The sequence below is a fragment of the Passer domesticus genome, chromosome 5 (assembly GCF_036417665.1).
Source record: "Passer domesticus isolate bPasDom1 chromosome 5, bPasDom1.hap1, whole genome shotgun sequence".
Taxonomy (NCBI): Eukaryota; Metazoa; Chordata; class Aves; order Passeriformes; family Passeridae; genus Passer; species Passer domesticus.
The window spans coordinates 81,218,481-81,240,874 of record NC_087478.1 but is presented as its reverse complement, the minus strand read 5'-3'; the positions used below and the strand labels follow the sequence as shown (position 1 = coordinate 81,240,874).

General features: G+C 43.8%; 1 protein-coding gene across 7 annotated transcripts in view; it reads right to left on the bottom strand.

The window, feature by feature from the left end:
* The window catches only part of PDE3A (phosphodiesterase 3A), a 227,101-nt gene that overhangs the window by 90,955 nt on the left and 113,752 nt on the right, over positions 1 to 22,394 (bottom strand). The window contains exons 2-3 of one of the 7 annotated variants that reach the window (XM_064421431.1): positions 19,653 to 19,723; positions 18,992 to 19,051 (exon numbers count right to left, since the gene is read on the bottom strand). The exons of 5 other annotated variants lie outside the window; for them this stretch is intronic. In XM_064421431.1, the coding sequence (XP_064277501.1) occupies positions 18,992 to 18,997 (6 nt within the window). In that variant the 5' untranslated portion in view covers positions 18,998 to 19,051; positions 19,653 to 19,723. The remainder of the gene's footprint in view (positions 1 to 18,991; positions 19,052 to 19,652; positions 19,724 to 22,394) is intronic. One more of the 7 variants, XM_064421432.1, reaches the window with a different exon arrangement.

The window sequence follows — 22,394 nt, the reverse complement described above, 5'->3', positions numbered from 1 at the left end:
GCTGCTGGAACTGGCACCAATTCCCTTGGGCTCATGCTGCCAGGCACAGCCTGTGCCAGCTGATCCCACCACACCTGAGCACCGGGAATATCCAAAGCTGCAGGACCACGGCAGAAACACCAGCCTCTCCTGTCTCAGAGCATTTCACCTCCCACCACCCTTCTCCTGCAGAACATATCCAGAGCAAGATCAGAACAGGGCAAGGCAACTGGAACAGGGCATGAAACGGCAGGTGACAGCCCCACACTGGAGTGAGTTGTCCCTTCACTACAGAGCTGGAATATCACATCTATCCCATCTTGCTTTTCCCCCTACATTATTTTTTAAATGCTCTGTGCTTTCTTAGACACGAGGCACATCACAAATAGACATCAGCACTGAAATCTGGATGCCTGCACGGGATCCCTGTGGGGTGAGGATGCAGGAGCCCATAAAGGAGAGCAGGAACAGCACAGCAACACACAGAGGCAGGACTCTGAGTCATCTCTAGGTAGGTGCCTACACAGGCAACAGTTTGTCATTCTCACCCATCTGCTGCTCCAAATCACACACACATGCTGTCACATGTGCTCTTCCCCATCTGGATGGCAGAGATGCTGGGCATAAACATGGCAAGAGCCAGCAAGATGAATACTGGGCTTGTGCTGTGCAAGGGGAACTGTCAGGCACCTTCATCCACCCTGAGAGATTTCAGTGGAGGTTTTTACAAGTCACAGTGAAGACAGATTTTTCACAATGGCTGCAATGTATTCCCATGATTTGAAATGCTGCCCTTTCAAACCAATCTGATTATTAACAACCTTTGCTTCTCAGATTTTATTTTTTAAATAAAACCATGTATGTTTTCTTAGAGGAATATTGTAAAATACATCCTCCTGCAACACTGAGTGCCAACATTTCATTCCATGTGGTCACCCAAGTCCTGTTTCCATCATATCCATGGTGTCACAGCACTGCTGACAGCAAAAGCAAAGCCCACCAAAGACGCAGAATATAAAATATTCAGGGGGTCATGGTGCACATGGAGGTACCAGGAGGCATTTCAGAGTGAGAAGGAGAAGGGCAGAGCAGCACAGAGGGGAAGGAGCCCTTTCTGGAAGGGCTGACCCCAAAGGAGAGACATGCAGCTGACCTCTGTTTCAAGCCCCCAGTTTTGGTTCACTTAAACTGAATCATGTGTGAAAACTGCTGAAATATTCTTTGCTAGAAGAACATCCCATATTGAAAATATGCTTGGACTAATTTGCCTTTCAGAAACAGGCTTCAACAAAATTAATCACACCATTTCTGTGGTGAAGGAAAAAAAAGGAAAAAGTTGTATGTCAAAAAGGTCCAGCTATTCAAAAAAGAACGTTTTGAAATTTGTTTTCAAAAATAAAATAAATATAACAAAATATAATACAATAATTGCACATATTTCAAAATATATGCAATTACTTACTTCTCCACAATTGGTCCTTATTTTCCCCTCAGAATTTTATTCCTTCAATGATCTAGTTTTGCATGCTGCTGAAATACACTTTTAATGCAAACTTCATCAATAAAAGCAGTCTTTCCTCTTCTTATAGACAAGCTGTTCAACACTGGCTGAGAAATAAGAGCTTTTTTCTATTAATTCCATTACAATGTCTTCAAGTCCCTTTATTTTGTTCCCGAGAAAGTAATTTAAGTTCCTTTTTCTTGTATGCCAAATACTTTTTCTTTAATCCTCTTATGTTCCATTTGTGCAAGAGTGCTCTTTTGATTCAGCAGAAATGTTATTTTACTAGAAATATGTCACTTTACCCTAACCAGGAGGGTCCACATGGACCCACTATGGTCCAACTATCAAAACAAAACAAAAAAAGAGAAAAAGAGGGAGGAACTCTGCTCAGAGCTAAGTAGCTCTGCAGCTCTGGTTCTCTGGCTGTGAAAAAGGAGCTCTCCAGATCTGTATTGATTACAGATTCAATCCTGAGCCCCTCATGCTAACATCATTTCCATCAATTCAGCATGGCCTGGAGGTTGTCCTTTGTTTTTCCTGCTGTGCTGGGAACCAGCCTGGTCTTGCAGGAGCTGTGGTTAAACACACTTAGTCTGAGTTTTGTAATGTGGCTTTGAGTTTTTGCTATTATCTGTCAGCTGCAAATCAGAGAAATCTTCGTAGATTCTCCACTTCTAAAGCATTTCCAGGCCACAATACAAACCTGTTAACTCAGACAGAATTTTCCTGAAGGGGGGGGGAAAAAAAATCTCCATTTCACAGATGGAGAATTGAGGCATTTACCCAGCACAGTACTGCAAAACTGGGACTAGAAACTAAATATCTTCAGTTCATGGGATCAGACCATAGCCTTTGTTTTGATCAACTATTTATGTCTAAGTTCCTTTTTTGGGGGGAGTCAAGGGTATACACCAGGGAACAGAGTTATTCTTATTTTTGGCTGCCAGGAGATCTTATCACTCTTTCTGAAAATGAGCTGTTCAGCCCTCTAAGTATCAGAAGGGGGACAGGCTTCACATACCAACAACCTTCCTTTTTAAGAAAACTAAACAGGAAAGATAGAAAAAGGATAAAAAAGTCAAGTTTATGCCCTGTACCTGGGCTGAACTCGGGCATCTTGCAATCCTATTCCCTCAGTCAGAAGGACTTCAGCTAGAGAAGATGACTTGAGCAAAGTTTAAAACTTTCCAGCTGTGCCCCAGACCTGGGCTGAACCTTCCCCAAGCTCTGAAGAAATGGAATCCACTCCAGCTCTGCCCATGGATGCAGAGATGAAAAGGGACAGGAAGAGATAAAGAGCCAAAATGCCAGGAGAGAAAGCATTCTGACAAACCCCTCTGATTCACTGAGGTGTGTGAAGCATCTCTGACATCAAGGTGCTCACCACAAGAGCTCCATTTTCTTCTCTTCCACTTTCAATTCTCCCATGCAATTCTTTTTTTTCCAGAAAGGGAAATTATAGATAATTGCAGTTTACCCACTTTATCAGTATAAAGACAAATTCCACAAGCTGCATTCTGAATATTGAGTGCCTGTGTGCCTTGGGCCCTCTCAATGGGTCCCTTTATTAGGACAAAGACTCCTTGAAGGAGAACCAGGGCCACCAACAACTTTGGTTCAGGCTAAGGTGACAGAGGCTGAGAAACAGATGCTTTATGAGCTTGGGAGAACTACAGAAGATGAAAAAAATAACTTCCCTTCTCATACCTAAATATAGAACATAAATAAAAACGTATATAACCGAAATAGTTTTGCTAACCTTAGACTTTTCCTCCCACACATCCGCCCTGCTCCCCCCACCACACACAGTGGAACCAGCAGTTTAATTTGTTTTTAGGGAAAGACACTTCATGGTAAAACACCTGCAGGAGAAAATCAGGAAGTCCAAGGTGGATCAAGGAGCTGCTCACGTGCTCAGGTCTCACCAAGGAGCCACACAAAGGTGAATATTACCAGTGCCAATCTGGAGTGTGACATTGAGGAGAACATGATCAAAGGGGAAAAGGGTTCCCAGCTCCTTGTAATGCCACTTTTTGTTGGCTCTAGGACTAAAAAGTGGCATCCAGGTTCCATATGCACCCAACATTTTCCACAGTATTAAATATAGAGGATGGAGAAAAAAGTGTAAGGAAATACAGGCAGTGTCCACACTGATAAACTACTGATAAGCTCCAAACATTTGGAATCTCTGAAGACAACAGCACTAAATACTTGTACTGTAACTTACAGAAGACACAGCTGGTTGTTTTCTGCTGCTGCAAAAATTACAGCATTTCAAGTGTTACATCACAGCATTTCATTTGCTTAGAAATTGCACTTCCTGCAATCTGAATCACAGGAACAAAAATCTTCAACATTATTAAGGGAGGGAGGAAGGAGACAGAGAGAAAGAGACAGAGAGACAGAGACAGAGAGACAGAGAGACAGAGAGACAGAGAGACAGAGAGACAGAGAGACAGAGAGACAGAGAGACAGAGAGACAGAGAGACAGAGAGACAGAGAGACAGAGAGACAGAGAGACAGAGAGACAGAGAGACAGAGAGACAGAGAGACAGAGAGACAGAGAGACAGAGAGACAGAGAGACAGAGAGACAGAGAGACAGAGAGACAGAGAGACAGAGAGACAGAGAGACAGAGAGACAGAGAGACAGAGAGACAGAGAGACAGAGAGACAGAGAGACAGAGAGACAGAGAGACAGAGAGACAGAGAGACAGAGAGACAGAGAGACAGAGAGACAGAGAGACAGAGAGACAGAGAGACAGAGAGACAGAGAGACAGAGAGACAGAGAGACAGAGAGACAGAGAGACAGAGAGACAGAGAGACAGAGAGACAGAGAGACAGAGAGACAGAGAGACAGAGAGACAGAGAGACAGAGAGACAGAGAGACAGAGAGACAGAGAGACAGAGAGACAGAGAGACAGAGAGACAGAGAGACAGAGAGACAGAGAGACAGAGAGACAGAGAGACAGAGAGACAGAGAGACAGAGAGACAGAGAGACAGAGAGACAGAGAGACAGAGAGACAGAGAGACAGAGAGACAGAGAGACAGAGAGACAGAGAGACAGAGAGACAGAGAGACAGAGAGACAGAGAGACAGAGAGACAGAGAGACAGAGAGACAGAGAGACAGAGAGACAGAGAGACAGAGAGACAGAGAGACAGAGAGACAGAGAGACAGAGAGACAGAGAGACAGAGAGACAGAGAGACAGAGAGACAGAGAGACAGAGAGACAGAGAGACAGAGAGACAGAGAGACAGAGAGACAGAGAGACAGAGAGACAGAGAGACAGAGAGACAGAGAGACAGAGAGACAGAGAGACAGAGAGACAGAGAGACAGAGAGACAGAGAGACAGAGAGACAGAGAGACAGAGAGACAGAGAGACAGAGAGACAGAGAGACAGAGAGACAGAGAGACAGAGAGACAGAGAGACAGAGAGACAGAGAGACAGAGAGACAGAGAGACAGAGAGACAGAGAGACAGAGAGACAGAGAGACAGAGAGACAGAGAGACAGAGAGACAGAGAGACAGAGAGACAGAGAGACAGAGAGACAGAGAGACAGAGAGACAGAGAGACAGAGAGACAGAGAGACAGAGAGACAGAGAGACAGAGAGACAGAGAGACAGAGAGACAGAGAGACAGAGAGACAGAGAGACAGAGAGACAGAGAGACAGAGAGACAGAGAGACAGAGAGACAGAGAGACAGAGAGACAGAGAGACAGAGAGACAGAGAGACAGAGAGACAGAGAGACAGAGAGACAGAGAGACAGAGAGACAGAGAGACAGAGAGACAGAGAGACAGAGAGACAGAGAGACAGAGAGACAGAGAGACAGAGAGACAGAGAGACAGAGAGACAGAGAGACAGAGAGACAGAGAGACAGAGAGACAGAGAGACAGAGAGACAGAGAGACAGAGAGACAGAGAGACAGAGAGACAGAGAGACAGAGAGACAGAGAGACAGAGAGACAGAGAGACAGAGAGACAGAGAGACAGAGAGACAGAGAGACAGAGAGACAGAGAGACAGAGAGACAGAGAGACAGAGAGACAGAGAGACAGAGAGACAGAGAGACAGAGAGACAGAGAGACAGAGAGACAGAGAGACAGAGAGACAGAGAGACAGAGAGACAGAGAGACAGAGAGACAGAGAGACAGAGAGACAGAGAGACAGAGAGACAGAGAGACAGAGAGACAGAGAGACAGAGAGACAGAGAGACAGAGAGACAGAGAGACAGAGAGACAGAGAGACAGAGAGACAGAGAGACAGAGAGACAGAGAGACAGAGAGACAGAGAGACAGAGAGACAGAGAGACAGAGAGACAGAGAGACAGAGAGACAGAGAGACAGAGAGACAGAGAGACAGAGAGACAGAGAGACAGAGAGACAGAGAGACAGAGAGACAGAGAGACAGAGAGACAGAGAGACAGAGAGACAGAGAGACAGAGAGACAGAGAGACAGAGAGACAGAGAGACAGAGAGACAGAGAGACAGAGAGACAGAGAGACAGAGAGACAGAGAGACAGAGAGACAGAGAGACAGAGAGACAGAGAGACAGAGAGACAGAGAGACAGAGAGACAGAGAGACAGAGAGACAGAGAGACAGAGAGACAGAGAGACAGAGAGACAGAGAGACAGAGAGACAGAGAGACAGAGAGACAGAGAGACAGAGAGACAGAGAGACAGAGAGACAGAGAGACAGAGAGACAGAGAGACAGAGAGACAGAGAGACAGAGAGACAGAGAGACAGAGAGACAGAGAGACAGAGAGACAGAGAGACAGAGAGACAGAGAGACAGAGAGACAGAGAGACAGAGAGACAGAGAGACAGAGAGACAGAGAGACAGAGAGACAGAGAGACAGAGAGACAGAGAGACAGAGAGACAGAGAGACAGAGAGACAGAGAGACAGAGAGACAGAGAGACAGAGAGACAGAGAGACAGAGAGACAGAGAGACAGAGAGACAGAGAGACAGAGAGACAGAGAGACAGAGAGACAGAGAGACAGAGAGACAGAGAGACAGAGAGACAGAGAGACAGAGAGACAGAGAGACAGAGAGACAGAGAGACAGAGAGACAGAGAGACAGAGAGACAGAGAGACAGAGAGACAGAGAGACAGAGAGACAGAGAGACAGAGAGACAGAGAGACAGAGAGACAGAGAGACAGAGAGACAGAGAGACAGAGAGACAGAGAGACAGAGAGACAGAGAGACAGAGAGACAGAGAGACAGAGAGACAGAGAGACAGAGAGACAGAGAGACAGAGAGACAGAGAGACAGAGAGACAGAGAGACAGAGAGACAGAGAGACAGAGAGACAGAGACAGAGAGAAAGAGACAGAGAGAAAGAGACAGAGAGAAAGAGACAGAGAGAAAGAGACAGAGAGAAAGAGACAGAGAGAAAGAGACAGAGAGAAAGAGACAGAGAGAAAGAGACAGAGAGAAAGAGACAGAGAGAAAGAGACAGAGAGAAAGAGACAGAGAGAAAGAGACAGAGAGAAAGAGACAGAGAGAAAGAGACAGAGAGAAAGAGACAGAGAGAAAGAGACAGAGAGAAAGAGACAGAGAGAACCAAATTACATTTTCTCTAAGAGAAGAGGCTTTTAACTACCAGGACTGCAAAGAAGAGAACAAAAATAAATGCAAGGACTGCAAACTGAGTATTCATGGCTGATCTGTGGCTTGCTGCCCCAGCACTGGAGGGAAACTTGCTGCAGGGCAAAGCTCAGCTCTGCCAGGTATCAAAGGCCAGAAGAGTAGATATAGTAAAACATAATAAACATAATAAACAAGCTGCATCCTTCCACTCAGGAGGATGGGCAGGACAGAATGAAATGCCAGAACTAAACCAAGCTGATGCTAAAAATAACTTTATCTCTCCTTCTTTATCTCAAGGGCTAAATTATCTCAGTTCTACTTGAGAAGACCAAGCAATGCCAGCATCAGGAAGGTCAGAAAGCATGTGAAAATTTACCCAGTAGCTTATCCACTGCCTAAATATCTGCTACTGCAACAGTACAGAATGGCACAAAAACTCCTCCTCTCTTACAGCACAATCCATGCCAAGTCTTTATTTGAAGAGCATGAGTTAAAAATGCACTTTGGATTTTATGTAGTGCATAAAAAGGCACTACAGATTTAATGTCCTCACATCCTAATACACAGTACTTTTGGGGATTTTTTCTTCAATGAAATAGCCTTCTGGTTGTTCATTGAAAACTGATTGTGTTTAATATGAAGTATCTTGTAGAGATACAGACTAATTCCTTGTCCCCAGAGTGCAAAGAGCACCTCCATATAAGTAAATAACACAACCAGTTGACTTGACTGGAACAATTAAACCTGGGTTTCTTCAAAACTCAAATGCTTCACAAATTAAATCAGCTAAAGATTTTGGTTTTGATACAAGTACTTGAAGCGAGAAAGAGGATATTTATCAGACATGATAACATCCTTTTTCAATATTTCAATCTCTAGGACAACAGCATTTCAGTTTGGTTTTACTACAGGGCATTGAAATTAAAATCTGAAAGGAAAAAAGCCCCAAAACCCAGGGAAAAACCCCACCACAATTGTTTCAAATTGTAAAGGGTTTACTGACCGAAATGAGCTTTTCTGCTGTTGTCAAACTTCATCACAGAGTTTCTCAAGATATGCAGGCTGTGTTCCTTGAAATGCCTCCAGAGTTCTTCCTGCAAATCTGGTCACTGGGCTGTGAACCTGCTTGTTGGGCAGCTCTTGAGCCACAATGAGAGGCCAGATTTTCAGAACTCAGAGGCTGGTCAGTCTTTCTAAGGTCAGGATGCAGAAGGTGCACACCTGGCAGAGGGGCTGAGAGCAGGAGCTGGCAGCAGCTCACAGGCAGCCCGAGACCCAGCACGTGCTGTGCTCCAGGAAAACTCCCAGCACTGCAGCCTGGTGTCCTTGTCTCCCTGCTTCCAGGCGTGGATCAGCCCAGGGCAGTGCAGACATCCTGGGGGCACAGGAGCAGCTCCAGCTCCACTGCTGGTGCCCAGCAAAGCCTGTTCTGGGGGCAGAGCAGCAAGGAAACACTTCCCAAGAGCCAAGCTGTGAGCACCAAGGAGCTCTAACAGGATGTGATCATCAGAAAGCAGAGACAGAATTAGGCCAGAGCCTGATCCACAACACAGGGAGCACAGCAAGTTAGATCTAGGCCAACAATTTAATAAATCCTGTTATTGAATGGGGGGCAGAGGGAGAAGAAGGAATATCCTCTGTACCATTCACATTCTCTGGAAAAAGCCCTTCACCCAAGATTTTCTCCTGGGAAGCTGAGAAGCCTCAGGGAAAAAAGAAAACAATATTATCTCATTTATTTCTCCTGTGTTTTGCTCCTTTGGAATGTGTTTAGACATTGTTTACCAACAGGTGCTTGCTTCATTGAGTTTCTGATGTGAATTGTTTTGACTCAATGGCCAACCAATGTCAAGCTGTGTTGGGACTCTGGAGAGAGTCACAAGTTTTACATTATTATCTTTTTAAGCTATCTTCTGTATGTATCCTTTCTGTATTATTTAGTATAGTATTCTTTAATATAATATCATATAATAAAATAATAAATTAGCCTTCTGAGAACACAGAGTCAGATTCATCATTCCTTCCTTCGTCGGGCACCCCATAAATACAATAATCCTCCAAGCTCATACAACCACCAGGTAACCAAACAAAGAACCCAGACCAGAAATGTGACATGAACATGGCAAGCAGATGGCTGGATTTGTTTTGCTGTCCAGGATTCCACATCAGGGAGGAATTTCACTCTTGAAGGACAGGACACAGAACTCAGCCTTTTGTCTAGGTGCTACACCTAACTGCTCAGTGGGCAGCCAAATGTTCACTGGTTCTTTTATTTGTTGTTTGGGGCTTGTTTTTTTTAAAGCCATACTTTCACAGAACTCACACAGAATGACCAGGTTGGAAGAGACCTTCAAGCCCATCGAGTCCAACCCAGCCCCAACACCTCAACTCAACCCTGGCCCCCAGTGCCACATCCAGGCTTTGTTAAACACACCCAGGGATGGTGACTGCACCACCTCCCTGGGCAGCCATTCCAGAACTTTATCACTCTTTCTGTGAAACGCTTTTTCCTGATATCCAACTTGTATTTCCCTTGGCACAGCCTGACCAATGTCCTCTGGTTCTGCCAGTTGCTGCCTTCTACAAAGGGATGCAAAATCTATCCCTAAATCTAGTAAACAAGGAAGAGACAGTGATGAATTGGCCAATTTAGCTGCTCCAATCTTCTTTACCAATCTCCTCTAGTTGTTCCCAAGTCCCTGTGGGAACAACAGGAAGCAGTAACATCACTTACAGAAAAGGCCCATGAGATTAGCTGTACCAGGGTGGAGTTAATTCATGATTTTTGTCAGGTTCTGGCCACAACCAGAACAAAAAAATCCAAGAAGAGGATGAGACAAGGTTAATTTCTGTCTTGAGTAGTCAAGAAAAAAGTGAAAAAGAAGAGCTCAGTCTTCTTTTTAGCTCTTGGTTTTAAATTTCATTAGCATCTCTCCTGTGCTATAAACATTTATTTTCAGTTTTTACCTCACGAAGTGCATTGCCCAACAAACTCCTGGCTGCTAAAAAGTGAATAACTATCTACTGCTGGAGAATTTTTTTTTGCTCTAAAAGCATACAGCCAGTACAGCTCCAACACCTCAACTTTCAGCAGCCAAAAAATTGCTTTGTCACTGAATGCAACTGCAAAAAAGCCAGTAAAACAACTCGCTGCATTTTAAAACATTAATTTCACAACGTGAGGAAAATTCTTATACTTGCCATAACACATGGGGACCAGGTGGTATTGAATCAGTTCTAGGCAGAACTTTCCTCCATCTAAAACTCAGTTTGACTGAAAATTCTCTGGGGCAGAAGAAGTTGTGGTTCTGTCCTGGTTCTGTGCTACTTCTGGAAAAATGGGGCCAGCTATCCAAGGGGAAATCCTAAGGGCTACTGTCCTGTAAATAACAAACCCCAAACCAGCAGTTACACCTGAACAAAGAACCTCTCTGGCTACCAACTGTAAATACAGTTTTAACCAATCACCCAGCCTGAAAGACTACAAAAAGGTCAAGGATGATTATTTAAAGTACCAGTTATCACGTAACTGATAGAGGAACAGCATGACTGTGCAGCTCTTAACCAGAGACCAGATGCCTAGACCTAAGAAAAGCTTATTATTGAGATTGTGAGGCTGAGGGGGGAAAGAGGTTTTAAAAACACACTCAAATAGCAACTCTGCTTGAAAACAACCATGTTTTTTATTACTATCCTGTAATACTAAACTAACACAGCGAAAAAGCAAGCAAGCAAACAAGATTGAATATCTACACGAGGAAAAAAAAACCAACCAACTAAAAAAAAGTGGGCAATATTGAATCTATTTTGAGAATATTTTTAAAAATAAAACTTTCTCTTCATAACAGCAACAATTGGTCCTGACAATTTATACATGAAGCAGATTTGAGCTCAGGCAGTTACAACTCCTGTGAAAGAACTCTAAGGAAAAACTTATATCGATATCAAGTTTCTGCTTTCCAGACTCCTCAACCTAAGGCCTGATTAGGTTTAGGAAAAAAATTTAAACAACAATATGATGAAAAAAGAGGCCATGGCCCTGGCATGTGGTATTATAAACACAGGAAAGCGCCAGTATAAACCTTTATCAGGAGACTGGGTGCTCTGTCAAGCCATGCCTTTCTTCCAAAACATCCCTGCTGCCATATGTCTGCATGCAGCCAGCTGCAGGCCTAAGAAGAGACTTCTTATTCATGCTGTATAATGCTCTACAGGTTTGCCACAGGGGTCACTGGCTGGGAGTCATTTATGTCACACCCCAACAGCCGAGGGGAGCCAAGAAATGCAGGAGGAGAGAGCAGGGGGCGAGGGGAAACATCACACTGGGAGCTCTGGGATTCCAGCTCCTCACTGAAAGCCTGGCTGCCCAGCTTGCTCTTCTGCTCTGGGACCTGCCTGCTGTTTTTACACTCAGGAGAACAGGGGAAATTAAGTATACATACTTAGATGAAGACTGCTGAAAGACTCTATTCCCTCTGCTCTTGTTCCACGCCTCGTTATTTGCAATAACTCTGCAGTTCTAACAGGCCAGCCATCAGTTCTTGTAACCTGCTTGGACTATTCTGTGTATTTATCAAATGCAAATTGAAAGACATGCCACACATGTGATGCAGCCTCCATCCAAGCCAAAATGGAGCTGTCTGATGAAGTCAGTTTTTAAAAGAAAGACTGCTACCCCACCCTCACAGTTTATCACCCTAACCTGACCCTCTGCAGTGGTTTTGGTTTGGTTTTCAATCAGTATCCCCTAGCTGTAGGAAAACAGCTTTTCAAATCAGTCTGCTGTTATAAAGAAGAGATGCTATCCCATTACAGCCACATGTAAAAAAGCAAAGGACCAAGTCTGAAGCAGTGACTGGAGTGACCAGAGCATCTCTTCTGACTGTCAGCAGTCCTGGAGGCAGGGAAATATTTGCCTTTCCTCCTCATTCCCTTTCAGAAAAAACAGAATGACAGAGATGGGTGGAAACATGAGGGCAAGGTAAAAATTTGCCCTTTTTGCTACTGGAATAATTTGCTCATTTAATGGCCAGTGAAGTGAGTGTTGAACAATTCAGTCTTGCACACCAAATTCAGAGCCATGCCAAGAAAATCATACAAAGCTGCCATGTAATTGCCCAATAAGTGATGAACAACAAAGGCCAGAGCTTTTAATTGTTCATTTCCAGCCAAGTCAACATTTCAAGGGCTTTTTGAAAGTGCAGGTATTCTGTAAGTATCAGAACAGGGAGGGGACACTCTTGAAACATTTTCATTCTTGCTCCACTTTGGGGAACTTGGGGCTTTTGTTTTCCTTTCTGACTGTCTCAGGGGCTAGGAAGCTTTTTGCTTCAGTCTTGCCCCCTCCTTTTAAAGGTTTCAAACAAGACAAGCCCTGCCCAATCAGATGCTCACCTTTTTAATTTTCTTTTTTTTTAAATGCCAGCAGGTCAATCATGAGGCAGGACATTTTATTTAGTTAGGAAACAGCTGCAATGGAAAGTGACTAGGAAAATATGAGGCAGGTATTTCCATGGAAAGTTTCGTAGCCACAAGAGTTATTTTGCTAAAATTTTAAAAGCTTTAAGTTTTAAAAAAAGTTTAAGTTGAAAAAAGTTCTAAAGTTTTAAGTTTTAGACTTAGTTTGGGGGTTTTTTTAAGAGAAAGGACATCAAATGTCCACATTCCTTTCTCTTATCTGATTCCTGTCAAGTCATGATTTGAAAATATGCATCAAAATACAGTCTGCTCTAAGAGCTCCTTGTCGTGGAGTCACACAGCCAGAGCAGAACTGCACTTTGCACTTTTGAAATACCAGCCTTCCAGACTGAGCCCAAAGTACCAAATCATCAAGGACAGAAGAAGAATGCAAAAGCAATAACCAAAGAAGCAAAAATCCTGATGCTTTAAAATATTTGAATTGGTTCAAAATGATGCATATCTAAAAGATGCAGCACTAGCACTTGCAGGCTATAAACGCATCCATCCTCTGCATAAGTGCAGCAAACCTCAGTGCATCCCACCCACCCACAGCTTCTGAAGGAAGGGAGAGATGGAGAACCAAACCCAGAGATTTATGAATACAAGAAAGCCTCTCAGTGGAGAAATATAGATCTTTCAGGTCAGCAATCCCTAATCAAGGCTGAAAATAGCACTTCAGAGCTATGGTGCACTTTACAGCACGTTAAAATTAGTGTTTTGAGTGCTGAAACTACAGCAGCTCTGCTGGGAGTCCTGTTAATGAGTGTTCAGAAGTGTGGTACTGAAGTCCTGTGGCACAGACACACACACACTCCTGCCAGCTAACCTATAAACATTCTGTGCACTAAATCCAAACTCAGTCCTGGTCTATTTTTTGCCATTCTTCCCATACGAGAAACTAAAAATAAGCCCATGAGAACCACGCATGGGACTTTGCTCTTCAAATGTTTTACTCTAGCAAAAAAAACCAAAAAAACCCAAAACCTGCCCAGCACTGTTTATGGAGAGATTCTTCAAGGGTTTTCCAATCTGTAGATGAAGAATATATTTCATATGTAGATGCACACATGATGAGGGAATGATAACCCTAAGAAAGTGTGCTGCTGCCTATTTTTCTATTATCTCTCAAGTTCATTTCCATATTTTTTAAGATTTTTAAAAAGATATGAAGAAAATGTAAGCATGATCTCAAACAGGTATGAAGTTCAAAAAAAGAAAAACCAAAAAGTGAAGCAACCCCCCCATTCTTTTGAAGAATCACTGCCATGTCATCAAGGTTACACAGATGGGTGTAAAAGAATCCCTCTAACACACTGGAAAAAGAAGAGCTGTTAAATTTAAAATAAAAGATATGCCAGTAAGAAAAAACAAGAATCACCTTGCCTGTGCAGTGATACCTCAAGTTTTAGCTAGAAAAGTTTTTCACATTCTGAGCTGCTTTAGTATGTGGGTCTGAGCTTCATATTAGGGGATGGTGAGCTCTGCACAGAGCAGGGAGACAAAACAATTCCTGCTCCAGCTGGGCACCAAGGACAAATGATCCCAATCTCAGCCCAGGAGCACAAACCCCGTGGGCTGCAGAGAGAAAAACAAGGATGGGACTGCAGGGGCTGCAGCTGGGGTTGGACACTGAACTGCAATGTGCACATGGAGCAGAGCTGAGCCCAGGGAGAGACCCCGGCAGCGCTCGTGCATTTTGGGGCCATTTGGGTTCATCTTGGGTGCAGCCCTGGCTGGGCTCTGGTGCTGCCCAAGGTGCATCCATGGAGAAGATCCTTTGAATCAATCCCTGCTTTATTCTTTAACTCTAATCTCTGTTCTAGGTCAGCCTTCCCAAGGCATCAGCAGCACCTCCTGTCTCTGCTACAAGGCTTCTCCACACGGCTGCAAGGCAGCCCAACTGCAGGAAGGTCACATTTAAATGCTGTGAGTGCCAAACAGGAATACAGGCGTGCTAAACCAGCAAACCTCCACCTTCCCCTGCTCCTCCAGAGAAATGCTTCCCTGGTTTGGGACAGATAACCTCCCTGTTGCTCTCAAAAGGGCTTTGCTGTCTGTGGTTGCAGCCAGCTCGGGGGAGCAGGTGGCAGCAGAGGCAGATGGCAGAGCACACAGGTTCTGCAGGGCTCAGTGCTGCATCTTCCAGTGGGGAAAACAAATGTTGGGAGACACCAAACTGAGGTGGACTGACTGCCTCAGAGCCTCTGCTGTTTGTTTTCAGGGGTTGAAACTTCAAAGTAAAGAGCTGCTTGGTTTCTGCAGTGATGCCCAGGACTAAAATAGCACGGCAGGCTCCCTGCAGCTTGGCAGAAAAGTGCCTGAGTGTTTGTCTCAATGCACCATCACCAGCTCCACTTTTATCTCGTTTCATTCATTAACTGTGGTGCTTTGTGCTTGCAGACTGCTGAACTGCTTCTTACCCAGATTTTTAAATACTTTGGAGAAGGAGACTAAACAGCCTTATCTCCCAGGTAGAAAAAGGAAACAGAGGGGTAAAAAGTCCCATTGTCCCACTGGTGTGAAAGCTGAGAGTCACTGCTAGGAAAAAAGCCAGAGTGGCTCAGCTCCAGACTCACAGCAAAGGGTCAGGGTCATGAGGAGCTGGAGGAGAAGTGGGACAGTCCTGGGAAGAAAACTGCAGTAACAATGAAAAGGGCATTGGGAAATTAGGGATTCATAGCAGGACTTGGCAAAACCAAAATCATAGGAACAGAGAAAGGCCTGGGTTGGAAGGAACCTTAAAGATCATCTTGTTCCAAGCCCCTTCCATGGGCAGGGACACCTTCCACTGTCCCAGGCTGCTCAGAGCCCCATCCAGCCTGGCCTGGGACACTCCCAGGGATCCAGGGGTAGCCACAGCTGCTCTCTGCAGCCTGTCACCCTTCTCACAGGACAGAATTTGTCCCTAGGATCTAATCTAAACCTACTCCCATTATGAAGCCATTCCCTCTTGTCCAGCATCAGTCACCTCCCAGAGGACACCAGTGGAGCAGAGGAGAAAGGAGTCACAGCAGGGTGGAGCAGGGACACACAGACTGGGAAATTCAACACAACATCCCACCAGAGAGATCCTGAGCAGTGGGACCAGGCTGGGCACTGTGACCACTGGTTAGGAGCCAGGGAAAACTCGTGTCAGACGAGTCAAGGGCAGTGAGAGTTGGGAGAAATGTGCCAAAGCATTCACTCACCAGAGCACTGGCACTTGTCAAACCTTGGGCTGAGACACATGGCCCTCCCATGGCCAGAGGCAGCCAGAAACCTGATCCCCCTGAATTACTGATTCAGCTGAATAATGAACAAAAAAGGAAAAAGAAAAAGGCTGCAAATAAACAAAGAACCCCACTTTTAAACTCAAAAATCCAATTTTACTTCACTCTTTTCTATAGCACAGCATGGAGCTTAATGAAATGGCCATAAAGTATTTCACTGCAGGGTGAAATACTCTGATTTGGAAACCGAATAGGTGCTGCCTACAGATGTGTTTGAATGAGCAGCTACATTTTCTCCAGAATATACAGCACCAAAACTTAACTCCAAGCTATGGAAATTCTGGGAGCTTTTAGCATTCATCACCATAGTATCTGAGACCTTCAGAAATATTTACTTGAATAAAACTTCCTTAAGGAAGAGAGAGCTAAGACGAAGAGTGTCAGGTCAAATCTGTCTAGTAATTTGAAAGGTACAGTATGAAAAGTCCAAGGCCTATTTCTGAGAACTTTTCTTGTTATACAATTCTTTCCATATTCAAAAGAGTACCCACTGATCTCTGGAAGAATTCAGTAAATAAGATAAGGAGTCAAGCCATCATAAAAACTGGAACTCATAAGAATCTGGGTTTTAAACAAAGTGCACAAAAAGTCCTCACTTCAGAGCATCATTCACTGATCTTCACCCTGAAATTTTTCCTTCTGCAGTCTCCTGACTCATTCTCTAAACATATTCTGGCATCCTCAAAGATGTGATCTGAGAAAATGCTGCTGCCCTCAGTGGAGAGCACAGATTTACTTCTAGCACAAGTTTGTGTGCAATGAGTGCACCAAGGAAACTATAGGAAAAATAAATACGCAGAGACATATATAATTTTAAAGGTTTAGGGAATGAGGTGGACATGGAGGGGATAGTGGGATGCAGGCTGCTATGATTTTAGCCTTCTCCTTATTTCTGAAAGCTCCATAAATCCTTCTACAATGTTTGTCAGTGGAGTTTTATGAGGTATACAGTCAGAAAAGTGAGACCTGCTTTCATTTCTGTTTCAAGTTTCATGAATATTTAAATGATGCAGCAAGTGAAATCATCCAGTGTGAACAAGCTCAGAAACTGTGTCTCGTTAAAGTATAATCAAAAATCATTTTAGGTTCAGATTTTTATTTTTCATTTAGTTATGTAAGACAAGTTCCATTTACCTGATTCAGTCAAAACATTAGTCTCTAACAGAAGGAACAAAGCCACCCTTCAATAATAAGTTTGGGTAACCACATACTGTATTAATGAAGGAAAAAAAAAGGTTAAAAAGCTCTCATAGTTTGTAAATGTTTTCTTCACTGAAGACCAATATTGCTTTTTCCTGGGAACTCATTCTATTTTCCTGGGAGCTCATTCTTTAACCCAACAATTTGTAAACCTCATTAGTGTTTTTCCAGATGGGTTTTTTGACATGCACTGATATTTAGTTATTGGTGCTTTTAGGTCATTTACCTCCTTTTGGAGGAAATAAAATAACCTGAAAACCAGCATTCCAATGGTGAGCACTTGCACTTGAGGCTTCTGCTTTATCAGATGTCTAATTTAATGCAGGATGTCGGTGCCTGTGCTCAGGGGAAGGACAGAAGGAATGACCATTTGAAGTCCAGCTGGTACAGTAGCAATCAGCTGGGTTTGTAGGGACTGTGAAAAACAAGACAGATCCCAAAACCAATCTGTTTTTTAAGCCTTCAGACAAGTGGTTTTTGCCCCTTCATTCAGAGAGTTAATTTTTTTCTTTTCCTTCAGCAAACAAGTTTCTAAGGCTGAATATTTACATATTCTGAGTTCCAAGAAGGAAAGCTGCAAAATATCAAAATAACTAATTACAAAGAGGATCTTTATATTGAAATAGAAAACTTTCCTGCAACAGCCCTACTGCTTACAGTAGCTCTAGTGACCAGGTCAACATGAAAAAATACATTTTATTGAAACATTAGCATTTTTATATCTCATATAAGATTTTTTTATTTTTATTTTTTAGCCACAAAAAGCTCCTGGAGTTGAGTTCAAACCAGCTGTTACTTTTTACTGGGTTTCAAAGACTAATTGTATATACCATTGCACATTTAGCTAAAAACATATGCTTACTATGAGCATATTTCAAAAAAACCACTAGGCTTCTTCAAAAACATACAGATCTTTGGCTTCATTTGCTCTTCTGGCCAGAATTACCTATGCCTAAGAACGTAAATTTATCAAAAAATGAAGCTGTTTTGTTGCTTTTTTGGGTTTTTTCCTACTTACTCTCCTCACTCCAAAACAAGACAGCTAAAATAAACCCCATAGAGTTTAATCAAGACTGTAAATTCCCTCCTGAGCAGCTTGAGCCCTCAGCTCCCCTGTGACACCTCGGGGTGGTAGAACCATTGAGTTCAGGTCTATTGATGCTGGCAAGCACCAAAAGCTCAGGGGAGGACAAGGCTTTCCAGTTTTGAAGAAGAGAGGCAGTGGAGAAAGCAGGCAGAAACCTGTCCCATCTCCCCTGCTCCCACCTGGGCCAAATCCTAGCAAGAGGTAGAGGATGGGAATGGTGAATGAATAGCACATCTTCCCTTACAATGCTGTTTAACCCCCCGGATTTCTCTCCACTCTGAACAAACTGAACAAAGTAAGTAGTAAAAATTAATTAAGCAGTACCTTTTGGCTACTGCCATGGGTGGGGTGATGGCACAGAAGTCACCTCTGGGTCACCACAGTAATCTTGCAGATTTTAGTTGCAGCAAGTTGCACAATGTGAAAAACCTGCTCACTGCTTATGAGAGGTCACCCAGAATTATTTCCTTATGTGGGGCAACGACCAGACTGTGTAAAAAAAGGTCTTGACACATGATAATTACAAACTTGCTGGAGAAACATGGAATTTCTTAAAGGCAGGACAATCTCTCCATGCTGAAAATCCACAACATTTTATTTTCCTGTGCTGACCCAGAGGATAGGCTGCAGAGCTGCCACTGCAGTCATGTCCTACAGGCTGTTCTAAGGTTTTCTCAATGAACTGCCTTGTACTGGTGGGGTGGGAAAGAAGAGCCACAAAAACCCCAGCAAAGAATCCAAAGCAGCCGACCGCACATCAGTACCTCTCCTGTGCACAGAGCTCATCCTTTCCAAAATCAACATTTTTCTTCCCTCTCTGGTTTAGGGGGGTGGGGAAGGGGGTGTGGAATTTATCAAGGGTTTACAAACAGAACCAAGATAAAGCTGAATGGTTTTTACCTTCATCTACACAGTGACACACAGGGACTATGAGGAGTCCTTCGTTTCTCCTGCCCAGGCCTGAGGTTGGTTGAGAGAAAGATTTGCAAGATGCCACTTCCACTTTTTTTTCATTACATCACTTCAAATGACTGTACAGGCTAAGGAGCCTACATGATGCAAGCTAAACCTCTTTGGAGAGGAAGATTGTTTCTCTTGGACTCGCTCACAAGCTTCAGAGGCCAACGGCACAGTTGAAATTCGAGTATTTGAAAACCCAAACATGGCGTTTTCTTCATCAAATGCTCTGTCTAGCAACAGTCCCCCAAGGAGCAGGAAGAAAGCAGAATCTTCCCATTTCTCTCTCATTTTCCATTCTCCATTCCTTTCTCTTTCCCCCCACCTCCACAAATGAATAGGAGAAGTCTCCTCACCCCGCCCCCATCCCTGCTTTTTGCAGGCAGTGATTGGGAAATCAGAACCTGGAGCAGCTTCCCAGCCCATTCCAAACATGTGGGCAGGCTGTACACTTCCCCAGCTCTCTGGCTGGCTCCCTTCCATCATGAGCTCAGAAAACACAGAGCCATCCCCAAATATTACAAGCACCAGACTGTTCTGCTTCTGCAGACTCCATCAGTGAAAATGATGAAGCAAGACAGGAAAATATCCCTCCTTCCCCTACCTTTCATTTATAATTGACCTCTTTGATCCTCTCTCTGGAAGGGTCTGAACTTTTCCTTGAGGTAGGCCAGCCTAATGACAGGAAAAACAAAAACTCAATATTCACTTCAAGAAGTGTCAGGCGTAAAAGAATGAAATCCCTGAGAGAAAAGTGAAGGGGAAACTTGGGAGTGGCAAAACTATCAAAAAAACTTACCCTGAAAGAGGATAAACCAATGACAGTGTTGCCTTTCTTGCAAGCAAGCAAATAAATCTGCAAATTTCTAGGTTACTTAAGCAGTGCTTTTAAAAATTACTTGCTAGGAAACTAAATATCAAACCCCCCCCCCCCCCAAAAAAAAAACCACCAAAAAAAGAGAACTGTCAAAGCAGTATGATATTTTTAAATTATTACATGCAGTTTTAAATATTTTTTTTCAAAAGGAACAGCATCAAGGATCCATAAGAAAAAGCCTGGGAGTACATACTGGCACCTGATATACAAGTCACTAGAAAAAAATATACAGAGTTTTTATTTTTAGTTTCAGAGAGCCTAAGAAACTCCACACATTGTCTAATCCTTTTTATCTGTGTTATTGCAACAATAAACTTCCTGGGGAGACACAGTGCTGCTCCCTTGCCACGCTGGCCTTTCAGAGAGAATTTTTTTTTAGAGTGCTGAAAAAAAAGTGCAGGCACGAAGGTCCCCTAGGCTACCCAGGTACAAATTTTGTGCTACCATGGATGGTGATGAAGGCCAAGGAGAAGCTGGCACATCACCACTGCCACCACAGTGAGGACAGGCACTCCCAAAGGAACAAACAGCACTGCATTTGGTCACAGACTGCAGCCAAAGCCCAAACCTGCACCACTCTTACTTCTACAATCTCACTTCCTGAAAATTTTTTATTTGCCATGAATGCAGAAAAACCCTCTTGAACAGCAATGCTAAAAAATTAGCCAACAAGTTTAGAATGCCCAAAGTTCTTTATGAAAGCAGTACAACACAGATGTTATGGATAAACCTCAATGTGGATTAAAACCTGAGATTTGGATTGAAGTCAAGTTAGAAAACTCTGATTGAGAGCACAGTTAAACACATAGATTTTTGAATAATGCATAATTCAGGTGGAAAATGACCTCTCAAGGTCACCTAGTTCAGGTGCCTGTTCAAGGCAGGTGAATTCAGGTTGTTGGCTGGGGTGTGTTGTCCACCCCCAGGACAGATGTGCCCCAGCCTTACACTGCACACTGTTCTGGTGTTTAACTACCCTTGCTGTGAAAATTCTCCTACTTAATCTGACATTTTCTTGCTCTGCTGATTGCCCCTGGATGTTACAGCGTGCACCTTTGAGAAAAACCTGGCTCCACCTTCTCTCTGATCCATTTTTTTGGTAGACTGGTGAGAGCAAAGAGATCAGAAGCTGCTCCTCAGCCCCAGTGAGAGGAAACCACACAGAGCAGGTACCAGAAAGTCTTGGGGTGCCTGCAGGGAAGGAAGGATGCCTTCCACCAGCTGGCCAGCTCCTCTCTTGCCAGGGCAGCAGGTTCCTGGTGAGCCCCCATGGGCACAAGGATGACTCAGGGTCTGGCCTGACTCCTTGCTGACTCACTTCCCTGGAAATGAGGAGTTAATCACTCAGGAGTGCTAATGAACTGCTGAACAGGGCAGCATGCTGCTTCTGCCCTGGTATATTTTGTGATTCACAGAATTCTGCTAAGAGTGCTTTGACTGAGTGCTCTGGAGCAAATTGATGCCATACTTGAGGTGACTGTCAAAGAATTAATTTTCCTGAAAAAACCAAAACAAGGTGTCAGTGTCTACCTTAACAATGTCACCTACACAACAAAAAGAGACTTTGCATGGAAGAATATGTAGCTGTAAGGCTGACAGCTGTTTAAGGGATATTTGCCTAAGGCCACAGCCCTATGAAAATCTATCCTCTGAGATCAAAGAGTTTCTTAGTGCTACAAAGCAAAAGAGAACCAGCACTCCAAAATAAATCTCATTTTCCTTGATTCCCAGCATGCAACAAGACAAGAAAACCAGACAACTACTGGTCAAACCAAACACCTGGTTTCCAGCATGCAGCCCTCCAGCCTGCACTCAATCACAGTTCTGGACCTGTCACACCATGAAACAGGAGGAAACACTTTAATTTGAAAAGCAAATGTAATTACACTAAAGAAAGAAGGCAAGTGTTCAATCTGCTGGCACCAGAGCTCCATCTACCTTCCCAGCTTCCAGGGCTGGCAGAGCAAACTGGGATGCATTTGTGCTTCCAGGTGTTTCCTCTGAGAACTGAGCCACGCTGCTCCAGGGACACTCAGGCAAGAGAACGTGTCCAGGGCTTCTGCATCCCTCCAAAAAGCCTCTCTTAAAGTACAGCAGGCATTATCTGACCTGTTTAAGTCTTTCCCCCCAGCATGCCAAAAATCATCTGAGGTTCTGCCAAGTGTTCCCTTAGAAAGGTGGTAAAGGGGGGAAAATCATGGAAAGGGTTAAAGAGTTGGTTTTCCTTTTCCCCTCCTGATAATTGCACAGAAAATATCTCAGCCTGAAAAGAGAAAATGATCACCTTACAGCAAGAGAACTGTTGGTTTGTTGTTGCTGTGGAGGTTTTTATGGCAAAGGCTTCAGGTCACAGCCCATTACTGCTGTCTTTTTCCATCCAGTGTTACACACAGATATTTGATGAAGATACAGTACAGGTGAAGTTTCCTTTGCATTTGTCACATTACTTTTCTAGGCATTTTCTACTGA